At 36.9% G+C, this 20,628-nt stretch overlaps 1 protein-coding gene across 10 annotated transcripts in view; it reads left to right on the top strand.

Moving 5' to 3' along the window:
- Positions 1-20,628, top strand: part of BCAS3 (BCAS3 microtubule associated cell migration factor) — a 570,105-nt gene that overhangs the window by 285,572 nt on the left and 263,905 nt on the right. For all 10 annotated transcript variants that reach the window (XR_006890461.1, XM_046674305.1, XM_046674308.1 and 7 more), the window contains one exon: positions 19,721-19,821. Coding sequence is in view for 9 of the 10 variants with exons in the window: in XM_046674305.1 (XP_046530261.1) it covers positions 19,721-19,821 (101 nt within the window). In the remaining variant the exon portion in view is untranslated. The remainder of the gene's footprint in view (positions 1-19,720; positions 19,822-20,628) is intronic.

A 20,628-nucleotide genomic window follows, 5' to 3' on the forward strand; every position in this document is an offset into this window, starting at 1 on the left:
AATATCACTTGAAGGTAAACTGTGATGTTAAAAGATGTATATAATGAAATCAAAAGCAACCTATGCCAAGAAAGGAAATAAAATGGAAACAAATAAGCAAGATGATGTAACCTTAAGCATATCAATACTCATGGTAGTTATAAGTGGTCTAGACATCGTAATAAAAAGTGAGAGATTGTCAAATTGGATAAAAAAATAAAACTCCAACTATACACTGCTTAGGAGAAACACACTTTAAACCCTGAGTTGCTCCATTAATATCAGACTGAGTAGAACACTCTACCCAACAAGAGTAGAATACACATTCTTTTCAAGTGCATAGGGAACATTGACCAATATAGGCCGTCTTCTGGGCCATGATACTAGTCTCAATAAATTTAAAAGCTTTCAAGTCATACAAAGTATGTTCTCTGATCACAGTGGAATTAATTAAGAAATGAATAACAGATCTCTGGAAAAATCCACAAGTATTTGGAAACTAAACAACACACTTCTAAATAATACATGGTTCACAGAAGAAATCAAAAGGGAAATTAGAAACTATTTTGAACTGAATGCAAATGAAAACAAAACACGTACATATCTTAGAATACTATTCAGGAAAAAAAAAGTAGATTGAAGTATAAATACATGCAACAAATTGGATGAATCTCAAAGATGCTGAGTGAAAAAAGCCAATCTCGAAAGTTTTGCATACTACCAGTCTTAAAAACATCAAGAGAAAAAGAGCTTCCATTTACATAACATTCTCAAAATGACAAAATTATAGAGATGAATAACAAATTAGCATTGACCAGGACTTAGAGTAGGAGGGAGGTGTTGAATATGACTATGAAGGGTTAAGTAGATGTTTGCGGTGATGGAAGCATTCTGTCTCTTGATTGTAGTAGAGGGTACACAAATTAACACATGATGAAGTTGAATAGAACTGCACACAAACACAAACACACACTCTGTCTACACAAAATGAATGTACGTGAAATTATATATGTAAAACTGGTGAAATCTGGATAAGGTTTTTGAATTGTACCAATGGCAATTTCCTGGTTTTAAAACCAGATGTCGGGTATATGAGACTTCTCTGCACTATTTTGCAACTTCTTACCAATCTATAACCATTTCAAAATAAAAAGTTTAAAGAAAAGTAAAAAACTTTATGGGATAGCACTCAATCAGTATTCAAGGGGAAATTTATAGGACTAAATGCCTCTGTTATAAAAGAGACAGTCCTGCAATCAATGACCTCAGCCTCCACATTCAGAAACTAGAAAAAGTAGAGAAAATTAAAGCAAAACAAAGGAAATAATAAAGATCAGAGTGGCAATCGGTGAAATAGAAAATATTAAAAAAATAGAAATAAAATAGAAAAAAATCAATTAAACCCTAATGTCACGTTTGGTTTTCTTCTGCTTGGGGCTTGTGAGATTCTTGGATCTATGGAGTTATAGTTTTCATCAAATTTGAAAATTTTTATGTAGTTATATCTTCAAATATTTTTTCTGTCACTCTTCTCTCCTTTTTTGACTCCAATTATATGTATGTTGACCACTTGATATTGTTTCAGCTCACTGATTCTTTTTTCAATTGTTAAAATTCTTTTTTCTCTAGATTTCATTTTGTATAGTTTGTATTTCTATGTATTTAAATATATCAAGTCTTCTATTCTGCTCTGTCTAATCTGCTATTAATTTTATTCAACATATTTTTTGTTTCATATATTACATTTTTCGTCACCAAAAGTTCCATTTGGATCTTTTGTGTGTGTATGTGAGGAAGATTGGCCCTGAGCTAACATCTTTTGCCAATCTTCCTCTTTTTGCTTGAGGAAGATTGTTGCTGAGCTAACATCTGTGCCAATCTTCCTCTGTTTAATGTGGGATGCCACCACAGCATGGTTTGACCAGCAGTGCTAGGTCTGTGCCCAGGATCTGAACTTACAAACCCCGGGCTACCAAGGTGGAGGGTGTGAACTTAACCACTATGCCACTGGACCTGCCCCTGGATCTTTTTTTATATTTTTCGTTTCTTTCCTCATCATATATGTGTTTGGACATATGGAACATTTATTTTATAATAGCTGTTTTATAGTCCCTGTGTGCTAATACTTTTCACCCCAGTACTTAGTTGTATATCTTAGTTGTGGGTCCTTCTAGTTGTGGCATGTGGGATGCTGCCTCAGCATGGCCTGATGAGTGGTGCCACATCTGCACCCAGGATCCGAACCAGCGAAACCCTGGTCGCCTACAGCAGAACGCGCAAACTTAACCACTCGGCCAAGGGGCTGGCCCCTCACCTTGAAATTTCTTGGGGCTTTTTCTATTGATCATTTTTTCTTCTTGGTATGGGTTGTGTTTTCCTGCTCCTTTATGTGCCTAATAATTTCTGATAAGATGCCAGGCATTTTCAGTTTCGTGGTAGATATGTTGTGTATTGCTAGGATGCAGTCAAGTTACTTGGAATAAATTTGACTCTATGCTTATTTTTAAACTTTGTTATAGAGGATTCAGAACAACCTTTTGCTTAGGGCTAATTAATTATTTTAGGAGATAATGTAGATCTGGTCTCTCATGTGTGGCCTCTAGTGGAATTGTGTGATCATAATTATTTTTTAAACTTCAGATGCTTAAATCCTATGAATTATCTTGATCTTACATTAAACAAGTTCTGCTGACTTTACTTTTGACTCATTACCCTAACAGAAATACGAATAAGAAGCATGTATATGAGAATCTATGACACATTGTGATAAGTGCCATGTTAATAGCATGAATTAATTCTTATAGAAATTCAAAGACGGAAAAAGTTAGTTATTAGTGGGGATAATTTCAGTGGGGTTGGAGAGAAATGGCTGACTCAGAGAAATTGAATAAGTTGCATCTATAGGATTTGGGGCTACGTGAGGTAACTGAAGAAGGGATGACTGGCTTCAGCAGTAGGTTATGCCATTCATTGAAACATTAAGAGACATATGTTGCCTAGAGTAAGAGACAGAGTTGGTGATTGCAGTGTTGCCTATGTTTTGGTGCATGTAGTATATGTCCTGGTAGTAATGTTAAGTAGGCTCTTGCAAATAACCCAGAAACTTCTATATGTGTATCTACAGTTTTGAGCTCCCTTCTGAGCTTTTTTGGTTATATAATTGGTAATTAATGTAAGCTTTCGATGAAGTAATTTTATCCCAGAGAGAATGTAGAGAGAAGACATGAGGTTCCATTATGATACCCTAGACAGCATACTTGTAAGAAGGCAGTATTCTAAAAGTTCCAACTGGAACCTTACTTTGCAGTATTAATGTTGCTTTGACAAAAATCTTAGTTTTTATTATACTAAAGATAACTAAGTCAGTTCTGGGTTTCTTTTGAATAGCTGGGCTGTTTATTGATACATCTACTTCCTAAAAATGTTATTGCTTTAGTAATCTCTTGGACTTCACTAGCACTTTCATTTTAGTTTTTATATATAATGAAGTAGATAGTACATAAAGTTAGTATCGAGATTTGTCTTACATATGGTAGTACAAGAATCACAAGTCAGGAGCATAATGAACGTTAGATCTAGAGATCTTGATTTCCAGCTAAATTTTGTGCTGCTGGCCTACCTCTACAACCGTGAGAATAGAAGTAGCAAATATTTTTCCTTATAATACAAAGTATTATATAATTATATAATATAAGGTAGATATAATTACACTTTTGGATTTAGAATGAAATCATTTTAGAATATTTTGCTGTTTTATTGTTTTATAATACAGTGGAGATATATTTTGAACATATTGATACAAAAAGGAAAAAAAAATATTAGTCTTCTCTACCATGGTCATTGTTAGTGCCCTGGAAAAGCAATTAAATATGCAGCAATTTTCTGAACTGCTCTTTTTCTAATGTCACATTAGATTTAACCTAACATCCTGGATTGCATCGCTATTGTGGTATGTACCAAGTATGATGGAGGTACTCAACAATATTTCCTTGCATTGTCCATAATAAATATTTGCCCAAGAGTGGGTAGGGTGGAAGGGGAAGAAAGAAATGTTTTTCTCTTGTAGAGGAAACTTGTAATGTAGGACTTATTTAAAGAGTATTTATAGTCCATTGTTGGCCATTGGGTGTGTCATACTGTTCTATCCAGGTCTGAATATCTGAGGTAGTCAAGAAATCACTTCAGATTGAATCATATTTGATTATGTCTCTTATTTATAGTTAATTTTATCAATTGATATATGTCCTTCCATAGAGAAATGATTTTAGTGAAACCTCTTGGACATTATCCTTATGTCTCAGGATCTGGAGGGAAGTGGTGAAGGCACCAATCTAAGGCCATCTGGCCTGTAAGAGTACAATCAGTACTTTACACACTGATTACACATTATAGTCTTTTTTTTTAGGTTTGTTTTTTTTTTTTTCCGAGGAAGATTAGCCCTGAGCTAACATCTGCAGCCAATCCTCCTCTTTTTGCTGAGGAAGATTGGCCCTGAGCTAACCTCCATGCCCATCTTCCTCTATTTTATATGTGAGATGACTGCCACAGCATGGCTTGATAAGTGCTGCTTAGGTCCGTGCCTGGATCTGAACCAGCGAACCCTGGGCTGTCCAAGTGGAGTCCTCGAACTTAACCCCTGCACCACCAGGCTGGCCCCAAATGCTTCTTATTGATACCCATATCTTTACATAGATCTTCACGCCTATAGAATAGTTCATTGGGTTTTTCTGTCATTGCTGATTTATTATTGAGATGTTTCAACGTTGAAAGTCCTTTCTATTACAACGTAATGACCTATACTCCATTCTGAAGTAACTCTTGGCATTTCTGTCATTTGCTTAAGTATTTCCCACTTGGGGAAAAAAGTAGTTTACATGTCAATCCACCTTCCTGTCATAATTGTTCTTAAAGTTGAAATGAAACAGAAGGTAAGTTTTTATAAAGGGCTGTTTCATACTTTTAATGTCTTAATTTTATAAAACAAAGTTTAATGTTCCTTTAGGTTGCTTCATGACCTGCTTTTTTTAAGGTACAGTTGAGAGTATACATTCTTTTCCATTGATGTTATTAATATTTATTGCCATCAGATTGGCAGATTTGACTGGGATAGGACATTGATTCTGATAGATCAAAGAAAAATAATCCATTGGTTATAAAGCCTCTATTCCATGAGTACCTCTGATTCCGATGTCATTTACTCTATCTCGCCAGAGTTTAAGCTTCTTATATTCAGATACTGATACCCCTGAATGGGCATTTTGTCAATTGGGTTGTGGAGATATGGGATGGAGGGTACACGGCTATCTGTTGGCCCTTTTCTCCAAAAATAAGGAGCTTAAATAGAATGGTCTGTGTCTGCTTACCTGCAATAAAGTAATGGATTGATATTGGCAGGAACTTGTGGTTTGATGTGCCATCACTTCCATCAGTAAGGTTAATTGCCAACAAATGACTAAATGGGAATTTAGGGGGAATGCTACAACTGTCTGCTATGTTAGTGGTAACAGGAGTTCTGGCGCCATTTCAGGGTCACTATTTGTATCTGTCTATCAGAGTTAGAATACAGTTGTTTCTCTCAGTTTCAGCCTTCTCTATAGAATTTCTGTCAATTGTTTGACTCCATTAAGTGTGCAGAGGAAATAAAAGCCTGAATGACCAATCCACCAGGGGCTATGGATAGACCCTTTCTTTGTCCATACTCAGAGCACTGCATTAGGTCTCATTATCCATTTATAATAAGTGACCTCTGCCCCCTGGGTCATTGAAAAATATTCAGTGTGCTTTTCTGACACATAGGGCACCTTTCTCAGCAGACACATGAAACAATGGGACGTCTGGTAGTCTGGAGGAGTAGTACACATTGCAGGTTTTTAAATACACAGCCTTGTGCCAAATCACTCTGGCAAGTTTTTTTTCTTTGCTCTTGCATGCTTCATAAACGGGCTAAGGAGAGTCTAATGTCTGGAAGATGAATGTAGTGTTCCTTTTCTTTCTTTCTTTTTCTTCTAATTCAAAAAAAATTTTTCTTGCCGTGTTTTTCAGTTTTGTATTCTAGAAAGGATTTACCTTCATCTCTGCTTTTGCATTTCCTGAAAGAGAAATACAGAAAGATTTGGATATAGTGAGTGGAGAGAGCCATCATCTTTGGAAAGTTTTTGTAAAATATGCCCAGGATAGCTCTCGAGGTTATCTATGACATGTTAAAAACCTGTCTTCTGGTCCTCTGCTCTGCATAAACCAGTAGTGATTATATCTTTCATTGAAAAGTTTGGGAAAGGATTTGACACTTCCTTGGTCACTATATTTCTTCTGTGATATAAATTTGGACCACCCACCAGAAAGCTTGGCACATCTAGTGGTTTTCTCTCCAGCTCCCAGTGCGTAGACAGACTTGGGAAAAGATGGAGATAGCACAATGATTAGTGGATGAAATATATTTAGAGTAAGAAAACTGTCATGTCCAGAGCTTCACACTGTGTAAACTAAATGTCGGCCTTCCAAGAATCTTGACTACCAGTAACTGTGTGGCCTTAGAACAGTACCTATGTTAAGCACTGATAGGAGTCAGTGATTTACCCCCAGTATGTTGGGTAGGAAAAATAAAAGCTTAAGAGGCACATCTTTAGCAATTGGAATGAAGAAACTTTGAGAATAAGGGAAAATGTTTATACAAGTCCTTTTTAAGTTTTAGATGCATACATTCCATTAGTGAAGCCCTGTTCCACTCTTAGAGGCTTACTTATTTTGCATTTAGTGTCATGTCTGTTGGTATGCTCACTTTATTAAAATTATTTGAGACACACAGAGATTCACAGAAACCTGGTTTATTACAGTGAATTAGCAGCTACACTGTCCAGTAGAACCCAGGTCTTTATTTTCAGCAAAGCAGTTTTCTTATTAAGTGATGTATGATGGCATGCTCTCAGATATTGAAACACAGAGATGTTCTCTCCAAAGAATGACCATTGAGTCCCAGCACAGAATATTCTCTCCAAACCAGTTATGGAAAACCATGTAGTTGTCAGAACTCTCTCCATGACAAGAATTAATGTATTAACTGGATTATAGCACCATTTGACAAATTGCTTACTAAATACATCAAAATTGATTGGACATTCTGTATTTGAATTGACAAATGGCTGCATTAGGAGAAGGAGGGAAATCCATTAATTATAGCGGCTCTCAACCATAGGAAATATAATCATATAAATATGGATTTTGTTAAAACAAAAATATCTACTTTATGGTAGTGTTGCTTATATGTGTACCCACACCTCTTTGCCATTAATAGAAGGGCTACTCTTAGCCACTGTTCTTTAAGTAATAAAAATAATGATAATTTTCTGCTGTGTTATATATTTCAGGCTCTCCTGACCGTGTAATAGTTTTTAGTGATTGTTCCAGAAAAGTAGAAAATGCCAGGGAAACTGTAGTTCAGCCTTTCTGCTCAATTCTCGATTGCACCTCTATTTGTCCATCTTGCACTTGCGTTCTCATATTACTTAAGTCAAGAGCTTTACTTTTGCTTGGATGGTGTATAAACTTTTGTCATCACTGAATTTCTCCTTTTTAGGAAAAAATTTTTTTCTCATGATCTTACTTAGTGAAGGTAACCAACCCAGTGACCAAGGCATAAGGGAGGTGGGTGAATGCCATAGATTGTTTCTCTGCAGTTTGAATCTGTTCTCCTTATTATTGTCATATGATGGGAAGCTTTTCGCCTTGTGATTCTCTGGAACTTGGTGGAGAGATGAGAAACACTGAATTGCCTTCATGGCTTTTATACTATCAATTTCTTGCCTCTTCTCCTATGCTTTCTTTGTATTTTATGACCACATGAAGAGCATCAGAACCACCCTTATATGATGTCAAGTCTGGGTCAGAGCTGAGATTTATAAGGGATATTTTGAGGCTAGTGGTTTCTTTCTTCTCTTGGGCACTCTGCTGCCTTCCAAGACTGTTTCCCAGGTGCCAGTGGTCCTTCCAGGGTCATGTCATGTGTGTCTTTAAGTCTGAAACCAAATCCATAAGGTGAAATCTTCTAATTCCTCAGGGTTGTTACAGACAATGTAAACTTGTGGCCCAAAATACTTTCTTTCTTTCAGTCACTACACGTAAATCTTCCTTGCATGTCTGTAACTTCCTTGTGTTGTAACTTCTGGTTGAAGTAATTTTTCTCCATTGTTTAATAGCTTTATATAATATCTCTGATCAGGATACATAGATGTTTATTAAGAAGAGAAAAATGAGTTAAGTTAAGGAGACATGGAATACAGAAATCATGGAGACTCTAAATCAATGATATAGTTCATATTTGGGGGTAAACATTCTTGCATGTTTCATATGAAAATTTTAATTTAAAATAATGAACTTACTAGGTAAAGATACGTGGAATTGAGGCAGTTTATGCTTCGGGTTAAGAACATGGTCTTCGGAGTTTGCAGTTCTGAATCCCATTTCTGCTAGTTGCTGGCTGGGTGACTTTGGGCAAATGACTTAGCCTCCCTGGGCTTTGGTTGCCTGCTTCTAAAGTGGGGTGAGTGACGCCTGCCTTACAGGATGGTTGTCAGACTAAGTGAGCTCATCCATCCAGAAAGCTTCACACATTGTCTTGGATCGAATAAAACTCACTAAGGGTAGCTGTTGGTTGTAGGTGGTGTTAAAAGGAATAGTATCCTTGTCCTTTGAAGTCTTTCCTGCCTCTCTCAATTCCAGGTGCTTCGTGACTGAGATACTAGTCAATGGCACAGCTAAGGATGCTTTGTTGTTAACAAACAGCGGTGAAGAGAAGACATTTGTGCTAGACCATGTCTCTCCAGTTCTTAAGTTGTCACTGGACAAGTATGCCTCTATCCTAATGTGTGCATTTTCGACGCTATATAAACAAACTTTACTTAACAATTCTCATTTATTGATGCAAATTGAAAATTTCTCTTAGACCTATTTGTTTTGGGCATCTTCATTCCCTTAGTAATTTATAGGAAGTGAAATTTTCTTAGTGTCCACTGCATTCTGGAAGTTCTTTTTGATAGTTGCCTTAATACTCTCAAACTTTTACCTAAAAAGATGCAACTCTCAACCTTAAGACTTCCAAAATGCCAGAAGAACATTTGATTTTCTGAGATTTTTATTGGAATCATTTTCACTATTCCAGTGAACCTTTCATTTTTTACTCCGTATTCTTTGAAGTTTATAATAAATGTGTTCATATAATATTAATTAGGTGATTTTCAAAACAAGAATTTTAGAAAGCATTGAGAGAAGAATAAAGAGAAGGGAGGGAGGAAAGAAGAAGGAAGGGAAAGAAATAGAGGAGAAAGAAAGGAAGAAGGAAGGACTATTTCAGTTTGTTATAGAGAATAGAAATTAAATGTTATACAGTAAACCAGAGCTAAAGGTATTAACATGGATGATTCTCACACATATAGTGCTTTGTGAAAACAACATAGTCCTGAATACTTCACATCTCATATCCTAGCCAAGGAAAGAATCAAGATGACTCCGTGTCAGTCTGCAGATCAAGAAATGTTTGCTCAGTGTTTTTCAAACATTCATGCAACGGTGTTTTAAAAAATGTTTATTATGGGGCCGGCCCCATGGCCGAGTGGTTCAAGTTCCACACATTCTGCTTCGGCAGCCCGGGGTTTGCAGGTTCAGATCTTGGGTACAGACCTACTCCACTCATCAGCCATGCTGTGGAGGCGTCCCATGTACAAAGTAGAGGAGGATGTTAGCTAACACATGTTAGCACAGGGCTAATCTTCCTCAAGTGAGAAAAAGAGGAGGATTCACAACAGATTTAGCTCAGGGCAAATCTTCCTCTCACACACACACACACACACAAATTTATTATGGAAATATTCAAACATACACAGAAGAACGGTGAACAGTATAATGAATCTACCTATTACCTAGCTTCAACAATTAACAACATTCTGCCACTCTTGTTTCTTCCATTCATTTAAAATCTTTTTTTTTTAAATATATGGTGGATAAAATATTAAGAGAAAGCCACCCACTATTTATCTTTTTACCCATGAATACTTTAGTACGTATCTGATGATGGGCACTTTAAAAAAAACAACATAACTACTGTGCCATTACATAATACATAGGTGATGCAATGGCAACAATTTGTGGAGATAATGCATTCCAGTAGTTTTACACTGTGGAGCAGTAGAGGGGCGAACAAGCCTTGGAAAATGTTCCCTAATATTTGGAAAGAGAGAAAGCTCTATGGTGGTTGTGGGCTAGTGTCATCTATCTCATTCTTTCCCCTATCCTCTTGGTTCTATGAATTTTCTGATTTAGAGGTAAAATCTTGAAGATTTAGTTTCTCTGTTATATGGAACACATCATGGATCCTTAATGATTGTTTGAAAAGATTTTAAATTATGTTCTTAAGCATAGGTTGAAAATGTTGATGTCTTCCAAGTCTAAAAGCTTTTAACTCTCCATGCCAAGAGAACTTTGCCTCTTTTGCTTAGGCAAGAGAAAATCTGTACTTAATTCTTCCTGCTGTATAATGATCTGGTCTTAGCTAGTGTGTAACTAGATAATAAGTAAGTGAAGCATGGAAGAAGCTGCATTAACTCTTTGCAAAAAATGATTTTTGCCATTTTTACATTTACAAACAATTCCCTCCCGTTTACTTTTGTTGATCAGACTTTATTGTGGAGGCTGGACTGAGTACATTAGACGTTTTGCTCTTCAACTATGCCGTTGTAGATGGAATCAAGGACAGCAAGTTGACAATAACTGGCCTTTTGCTTACTTGTACAAGCTGGTACGTCGATGACTGAACACAGTTTATTGACCAAAGACGGTGGTTTCTTACCTTCAAGACCTCAGTTCACAATAGTTTCTGCATATTCTCCGCTCATCTTAGTCTCTGATAGAGGATATTATATTTTAAAGTGTTCCCTGCGTTTAGAATGGAGAATTATTCTCGAAAGAAATGCGTCTAACATACAGGCTTGGCTGTGGGAATACAATTGCCGCTGTTGAAGGATTATAGCACTAACTCTACCTAGAATTAGCACTAGGAGAGTCTAGCTTCTCTTAACAAAAACACACACTATCGTATACTTGAGCAGTTGCTAAAGCTGCTCCTATATTTGATCTGTGTGTGTAAACACAGAGATGATGATAATGGATATTTATGGAGTGAGAGGGTATGTAAGCACTTCTACCCCTCCTTTTAGAGAAAGTATCACTAAACCTAAGAAAATAAGGGGGAAAATGCATGACAATATGGAGTAAGCTCCACTTCTGTTTCATGTATTGGTTTTCGTCTTTCGTTGATGTGCATCTGATTTCTTTGTTTTCCTTTCTTGACTTCTTGGATTGACTGCACTAACTATATCAATTGTAGTGTGCTTATTCCGCAACTTTTTATAAATATAAATTGTTAAGTAGGTACATGGTATACACAATTTAAAAGATACCAAGGAACGTTTAGTGGAAAATAAGTCATCACTGTCCCTAGCCCTCCTCATCCCCTTCTAGGAGGCAACTCCTATAACTAATGCCTTGTATTCCACACCTCTGTAAAGGTGAGCTTTGATGAGAATGGTTTTGTTGTTTAGATTTACAGTACTCCCCCTTATCTGTGGGGGATATGTTCCAAGATCCCCAGTGAATGCCTGAAACCATGGATAGTACCGAACCCTATATATACTATGATTTTTCTTATACATACATACTTATGATAAAGTTTAATTTACATTAGACACAGTAAAAGTTTAACAACAATATCTAATAAAATAAAACAATTATAAGAACATACCGTAATAAAAGTTAAGTGAATGTGGTCTCTCTCTCTCTTTTTTCAGTCCAAACCTATTCCTCAGTCTGTGCAAGTGTTACTTGCAGTAATGTTACTTGAAGTAAATGGCTTGGTGTCACATGTTACAGAGGATCCCTTGCTGAGGTCTTCATATAGGCTCAGTGCTTTCTGGAACAACACGTTGCCGTCAGTCGGAACACGTTTTCTGTTCATGTCTTCCACCCACAAACTTAATGCCTTTTCCATCGTGACTAAGCCCTTATCATGCACTGCGGTCAGAACTTTTGCAGTTTGAAGTGCAACAGCAAAACTAGCATGAATTTCTTTTCCCTTCTTCACAATTTCATGGATAGAAGGTTTCTTCTTAATGTAGGTCTTAGCGACCTCGGCATGCAATTTTTTTCCTTTCTTTATTAAGTTGAGAACTTTTACCTTGTCACTTAAAGGAAGCACTTTATGGTTTCTCTTTGGCATATCCAAATTGCCAGCATCACTCCTCTTGTGCTTTGGGGCCATTGTTAAGTAAAATAAGGGTTACTCTAACATAAGCACTGCAATACCACGAACAGTTGGTCTGATAATAGAGACGGCTACTAAGTGACTAATGAATGGGTAGTATACATACTATGGATATGCTGGACAAAGAGATTATTCAGGTCCCAGGTGGGATGGAGCAGGACAGTGCAAGATTTCATCACACTACTCAGAACAATGGGCAATTTAAAAGTTATGAGTTGTTTATTTTTGGAATTTGCATTTAATAATTTTGGACTTGCGGTTGACCACAGATAACTGAAATCACAGCAAGTGAAACTGCAGATAAGGAGGGACTACTATATATGTCTGGGTAGATTATATAACCCATGGTAAGACAAAGCTGTTATCCATAAGCTGCAAGCAAGATACAGCAAGATATTATACAGTTATAATATGATCCTTTAAAATGGTAAGGGTGGACTGACTTTTCTAGCTATCCTGCTGTTGTTTTAATGTATATATAATGTTGTTTGTGCTATGAGTTGAGTTGCCATGATACACATTAAATAGGAATTGTGTGCATCTTTCCAGGTAAATAAGCTCCAGCTTAATCTTTTTTTTTTTTTTTTTTTTTTGAGGAAGATTAGCCCTGAGCTAACTACTGCCAATCCTCCTCTTTTTGCTGAGGAAGACTGGCCCTGAGCTAACATCTGTGCCCATCTTCCTCTACTTTATATGTGGGACGCCTACCACAGCATGGCTTTTGCCAAGTGGTGCCATGTCCATACCTGGGATCTGAACCGGTGAACCCCAGGCTGCCGAGAAGCAGAACGTATGCACTTAACCGCTGCACCACCAGGCTGGGCCCCTCCAGCTTGATCTTAATTTTGAAGGGATTGTTGTGGTCTATTCAGTTCTCGGAAGTATATTGGGGCAGTTTGAAATTTTTAGTGGAGTAGCTGATCTTGCTAATAGCATGAAGCCATTATGTTTTATTCTTTCTCTTCATTTTATGATATTTAGGGTTAACACTGAAGAGCTAAACTAAATTATGAACCCTTTCAGACTACCCCCAGGTATAACTTGTCCAGATGCTAAATGTCAAATGACCATTATGGCAGCAGGAATAAGAAATGAAAGCTCCTTAGTTTATGCTTTCTGTGGGAATAGTCTATGATACTTTGGGGGTAGGGAAGAGGAGACAGAGCTGAGTGGGGAGGAGATACATGCAGTGTTGTCAGTTATCCGGTGAAATCTATTATCTCATAGGCAATGAGGATATGTCATTTTTCTAATTATATATTGCTGTGACTGTTCTTCTGGGAACGTGGAATAAAAGGAAAGTGAAACCAGAGATGTACAATGACTGACTGTTAGAAAACTTTAATAATTAATTAGAAAACATCTATAGTACCACAGGGTCAGGGTGCAAGGAAGATCATTGATCTGTTTAATATATAACGTAGGTAAAGCTTGTTCCCTTTTATGTATTGTAACACTTCAGCTGTTGTTGCACTGGTACAAGAAGTGGCTCCTAATAAACAGAATAGCCGGTAATATACAGTGTTACTGCTTAAGTCCTCTGTGAATGAAATTCAGTGAATTCCTGTACATTTAAATGGAAACATTTATAAATCAGAAAGAAAATTTCTTTCTAGACCTCAGTAGAAATAGTTGCTCCTTTAATAAGAAAGCTACCCATTTCTTAGGGTAGTTAGGTGTGTTATTTTTGACCTGTGAGCATTTGTCCTTTTTAAAAAATTACTTTTAAAAAGGCCAGGGTTTAATTTTTGCCAGTTTGATAGTATGAAAGCGTAAGTTGTTTAAATTTGCAGGTCTCTGATTGCTACTATTTACATACATTTGTTGGCTGCTGTATTTCCTCTTTTGTGAATTGTTTGTTCATTCGGAAATGCCTTAGACCATTTCGCTTTTGGATTATTTGTCTTTTGAGCCTTTCTTTTTAAAAGGCGAATTTTACTTTCTATGCTAAGAAACTAAATTTCCAAGCAGAATTTCTTCCTCAGGTCCTAAGTGCTTTCTGATCAGAAACAGAGTTTGGTGAAGAGCCCTCTCATTGTATGGCTGCTATATAAACGCTGTTTTTAATAAGTACCAAAAATATATTGAAGTTTGTCCTTGGATGAGAGTTTATCACTGTTGGCCTTTGGGTGAACTTTGAGCCTGAGCTGTTTCATTCAAGGCAGCATGATGTCATTTAACTCACAAATTTCTCTGTTGCTAGAAAAAGGAATGTTGTTCCCCTAAATAACCTAAAGGACTGAATAACGCTGGCACGACATTATTCACCTCTCCGGTCTCCGCTAAAGACTTCAGCATGGGAAGGGTTTTATTGTTTGCGGAGGATTGGTGGGGATGTGGTAGGGAGCAGGGGAAACAAAAGCTGTGTCTGGTCCTGAATCTCAAGAATACTTTATTCCATTGCCCACTCAGCTGCCAGGATGACCCAGCTCCCACTCACTTCTCCAAATAAAAACCTTTGGGTCCATCTTTGTTTCATCGTATTAAAAGCCTCCAAATTTCTTTCTAGTTCTATATATTCAGCATATGAACATAGTTTAGGTTTTTAATAGAAGCTAAAGCAGAGAGCTATGTCTCACATAAAAAACTAGATACCATTTGAATCAGCATTTTCCTCCTTATTTGAGAAGCAGTTTTCCCTGTTTCCAGTACCATTGAGATTCATTTCAGGGAGTAGAACAGCTTTTTAACATCTCCCAAAGTTGGGGGCGTGGAGTTCACCAGCAGCAGAACCTGTGGTTGATTAGCCATGTCCTCTGAAGCTTCCAGGACTGCAGCTAAGAGAATTTATTACTGGGAGTTCAAAAATGTAGGGAAGAACAGAAGAGAACAGAACCAGATAGATTTTCCCTTCACTGGTTTCATAAATAAGTGCTGCTCATTGTGTGGTATTGTGCTTTGTGTTAGTTTATGCAAAGAGGATGCTTCTAACCCATAAGTGGTTAGTCTTTTAACTTAGATATGCATTGTTAAATCCTTTTTTCTTTCATTGCTTGAAAAGCAAACGGTGCTAGGAGCAAGTAATTATTCCTTTTATTCTTTCATCCTACGGGAGCACCTAGACCGTATGTACCCTGTTGTGAACTCCAGAGTTATGAGACCTGATTTTTTCCTGAATATCTAAACCATGCCCAATACACTTTTTAACCAATGTTAAAAGGAGACTTCAGCGTGTCACTTTAGATGTCTGTTAATACAATGTTTATCACTCTTTAATTTAGCCATTATTATTTGAATAGCTTAGTACTTTGTACCTATAGTTTAACAGAATCTAAATCAATACTTTTAAATTTCTCTAACGCCTATATACTATATTGTATGTGGGAAATTTTTAAAAATTCTATACTCATTCATCCTTACATTATGGTGCAGAAGACATCTAAAAATTCAAAACCAGAGAACTTGTGCAAACTATTTATAGATTTGAGAAGTTATATTATGAAGTGATATTTTCCATTGTGGAATATTCAGAATTTTGTTGTGTGGGATTCAGACTTAGGGACATTGTCAAAGGAGCATTTAATCTTTCTGTTCATAATTTTACTTATGTTGTTTTACTGATTTGGGAGTTTTTTGGGTTTAGATTAGCAGGACTGATTTGCAAAGGTCGGTGCTGAATCAGATTTGTTTTTGTTTGCTTTTTGTATAAACACATATAAAAAATAGAGAAGGAGAAACACACAAATACGTACACACACACCCCCATATATCACTGTAAGACAGCAAAATACACTTAGTGATTTTTTTAGCTTTTATTTACGCGCTAGAAGCATGATCTGCTTTCCTGAGAACACAATATAAACAAAGTCTGGCTCACAGTTGCCTCATAATGATCTGCTCGTCCTGTCCTTGCTTGTTGATCTATACTTATCAAATGCCTGTGTGGAGAAGCAGTACTTTTGAAGTTGTATTCTCTAAAGTAAATTGATAGTGTATCCTTTTTGTTAGATGGATAGGCTTGTCTTAAATTACTGTACTAAAGGTAGGGATAGAACATGGCAGAGATTTTTATTTTAAAATTCCATCTTCTTTTCCTGTCCCAAGTTTATTAATTATCTAAGAACGGTTGGTAAATATAAAAGATACTGAACATTTTTCTTTAAGTAAAAGATATGTTTGTTGGTGTATTAAACTCAGGCTTGCAAGATATGTAACAATTTTTCTATAAATAAACTCTCAAGTTCTCTTTGGTGCCTCCATTCTAACAAATGTGAAAAAATTAATCTCAGTCAATTATAACCCCCTCCAAAATTGCACCTAAATTCTGTAGGGTTTACAGAGTGCAAAGCTATGAGATGGGAGAGTTGGGAACATTTTATCCCCATTGTCACCACTGAGATGTCCCAGTTCACTCCCTGATCATTGGTTATCGGTTCATTTAGGTCTCTTTGGCATTCATCCTTGTTTCTACTTCAAAGCCTTTTCAAAGCCTGTCAGTTGTCTGGACCTTGTCCATATTACTCTTGGACACATAGTAAATATTATTCTCATCTGCTGCACCAGGAGCTTGGGAAGGCTGTCATACAGTCTTGGCTTGCACACATACTGTGTCCACATCTCTTCTACCCTTGCACCATGTGGGAGCTTTTGCTACTTCCTTCAACTCTACCCAAGAAGGAAGATAGGATTTTTCACAGCTGTTCATCTCTAAAACTCCTGGGATTCTGTCATTTCCTACCTTTCCTACCCTATCCTCAGGGACCCTCTTTTTCCTTCTTTCTGTTTATGGTACTGTTGCTCCGGTCTCAGAATATCTTTCCTAATAATTGGCTGCTTAGAGAGCATGGAAGCTTTGCTCTTATTCACTTTCAAACTTTTTTTCTTATCCCAGTTCAAGGTTTTGGATTCTTTTTTCATAGTAACCTGGTATGTCATTGCTTCCCCAAGGTAGTGAACAGGGGATCTTCTTCCTGCTTGCATTGAGGGAAATTTTTAAATGTAAAGAAATGCGAGGGAGAGGGAAGGATATTTATTCTATGTTGAAACTGTTATCCTACCAGACTTGTATTTTTATATTGTGAATCTTCTGAATGTTTCAAAGCATTCTTAATTGGAAAACTGTTTTTTAGTAAACATAAGGTATAGAAACTCTTCTTATAGTGTCTCTTTAGCAATTTAGGATTGAGATTGAATGTTTCATAGATGTATGTTTGGTATTTTTACCGCTTTCTCTGGAAAGCAGAGAAGGGTTGGGAGGATGAGGATTCTCTTTTAACTTTTCACTGTGGGAAATTCCAAATATACACAAAATTAGAAAACAATAGTATAATGACTCTCCACGTACCTATCATACAGCTTCAACAGTGATCCACTCATGAAACTAATCTCGTTTCATCTATAATCCTACTCCACCCCCCAGCCTTGCCATTGGATGACTTTTAAGTTTATCCCATTTTGGTGATGGATAAATAAATGTCCAACTATTCTGGTGTCATTACTTAGTCCAGCATCCAAAACTCCATCCATTTACTTAATACCTATGAAGTGCTTATTCTGAGACAAGTCCTGGCCTAGGCTCAGCCTATACAGAGTGCAATGTAAACTCTTGGAAAAATTCACATTAAGTACTGATGAGTTACACAAGAGTATCATTTTTCACTTCTCTTTAAAGCTTTCCAGTGTCTTTCTAGCACATTACCCTAGCGTTATTTAAAGAAAGAAATAAGGGGCCGGGCCGGTGATGTAGTGGTTAAGTCTTGCTTTCTGCTTTGGTGACCTGGGATTTGTGGGTTCGGATACTGGGCTCGGACCTACACACCCCTCATCCAGCCATGCTGTGGTGGCATCCCACATATAAAATAGAAGAAGATTGCCACAGATGTTAGCTCAGGGACAATCTTTCTCAAGCAAAAAGAGGAAGATTGGCAACAGATGTTAGCTCAGGGCCAATCTTCCTCACCAAATAAAACAACACAACACAACACAAAACAAAACAAAACCCTTTCTCAGAAAAGCAGATCATGCTTCTTGCGAGTAAATAAAAACTGAAAAAAAAAAAAAATCACCGAGTGTATTTTGCTGTCTTCAGGCGATATACCAGGGGGGATTGGGGGATGTATGTATGTGTGTGTATTTCTGTGTATGTATTTTTATATGTGTTTATATGAAGGATCTGCTGGTTTATATGGTTTAGATGAAGGATCTTCTAGTCCTCCCTCCCTGCCTCCTTCGTCTTACTGACTCATCTTCCACTCTCAACCTGTCTGACCACACTCAACCACACGGGCCTCCTGATATTACTGAAACATTTCCTGTATGTTTCCACTTCGAAATCTTGTTATGTGATACTCTCTTTGTAACATTTCCCCCACAGATATCTGCATGACCTAGTCAGTCTCTCATCTCATTAAAATCTTCTCTGTCCTCTGCTGCTTTCCAGAGTATATCCTGACCTCCTTATATTTGTCCTTAGTCACCTTCTTGACTAGTATTTAGCGGGTGGGGGTTTGAGGGATCCTCTTTCTCTGTTCTACATTAAGAATTTAATGTAAAATGTATTTATTAAAAAGATGACAGATGGTTTGGGAACAACTCAGCTTTGAGCAGGCATGAATTTACTTATCAGTTTTGCAGTATATACCAAAGTTATTTCCAAGAGGATGCGTAAGTATTAATTAGATAATTATTATGGTATTCTTTTGTTCATGATATCATTCAAAATCATAGAAAAGCAGGAATCATGCCAAGTTTTTGTTGGGATAATAGTAAGAACTTTTGTTGGTTCATAGTAGGGAGTCAATAAATGTTTGTTGAACCATTTTATTGCTTTGACTAAGCGAAGGTTCCTCTCCGTATGCGAAAGTAGGCCCTTTGTATTTTAAGCCTATGTCCTACCACTTAAGAATCAGGGAAACTACTGAAGTATCCAAAAAAAATGAAATAGTTCTTTGAATAAATGAAATGTTTCAGGAACTAAAAGTTTTAAAATTAAAACTGCATTTTTGTGACTTCCATTTATATGAAACTATTAAATAGACTCTTAAAGAATCTTATTATTTGACACTTGTTTTAAAAATTCCTTCCCAAATTATAGGAACTGCGTCAAATTGATTCCTTGGTTAATTGGAGGTGATTGAAATGTCCTAAATCTTGGAGACTAGGAAATACACTGGTGCAGTGTAATGGGACTGTCCTTGTTCCTTAATGTACTTGTGCTGTTAAGATGCAGTTAGTTGTTTGTTTCTTTTACAGAGATATATGTCATGACTAAATCCCTGTAGATTTTTTTTAAAGTGTACTCTTAATTGGAGATCTTTCTTATTCCTAAGAAATTCGGTGTTTTTTCTTGTTCATTAATTATTTGAATTGCCTTTGTGCATTAAATGTCATATTTTATCTTATAAATTATCACAGTATCCAAGATGGTTGTGCCCACCTTCATTTTTCCACTGCATGGATTAACGTTGTTTAAATGTGTCTTTTTTTCTCCTCTAGTGGTTCCCCCTGGAAGTCCTGGGCCCATTACTCGGCATGGGTCCTATGACAGTTTAGCTTCTGATCATAGTGGACAGGAAGATGAAGAATGGCTTTCTCAGGTAAAACTGTGAAATATTTGGCCTATTATAGTGATAGAAAACAGAAATCCATTTTCCATTTGAATTTTAAAAACTATTTTCCTTAGAGGAAAATGGGCAGAATTGGAGACTCTTTTTAGGATCACCAATAGTTAATCGTCTTTCCATGTGAAGAATTTCCCATAAATATTGCTGCAGAGACACATATACATATATTTTATATATACACTTTTATATAGATAGATACACACATGTATATGTGTCTGTACATTAGCTTTCATATAGAGGGCATAAAATATGCATATCTTTGAAACAATCCATTTATATCCCTTAGGACTTTGGATTTTAGGTGGACTCTTTGGGTTAAAATAAGAATTGACCTTGTTAAAACAGTGAAGCCATTCAATAATCCTTGGGATTCGTTTTGCGGAGCCTATATTTTCTGCAGATTGAGCTCATCCTTTGATTAGGAAAGTTCAGCATTCTAGTCTCAAGTCCTGATTGTGCCCACCTGGGCCTCCTTCCCTAAACTGGAACGCTGCTTCAGTGGTTTCTAGACCAGTCCTGTGACAGCTTCCACCGACCCTTCCTCCCCTCGCCAGGTGAAGCTGTCTTCATCTCAGAGGCTTTGAAATAAAAGATACTTGGGCAGATTTCAAAATGATGAGATTACAAATGACTTCGTTACAAATGCTGTTATGTCTGCCTCCAGTCTGACATCATCTGGTGAAGTTAATGACCTGTCTCAGGTTACCAATCCAGCGGCTTTTCAGCAGACAGATGCCTCAGTGGAGCCCGGTGCAGTTTCGTTGCTTTCTTGGGGAGGGT

The sequence above is a fragment of the Equus quagga genome, chromosome 11 (assembly GCF_021613505.1).
Source record: "Equus quagga isolate Etosha38 chromosome 11, UCLA_HA_Equagga_1.0, whole genome shotgun sequence".
Classification (NCBI taxonomy): domain Eukaryota; kingdom Metazoa; phylum Chordata; class Mammalia; order Perissodactyla; family Equidae; genus Equus; species Equus quagga.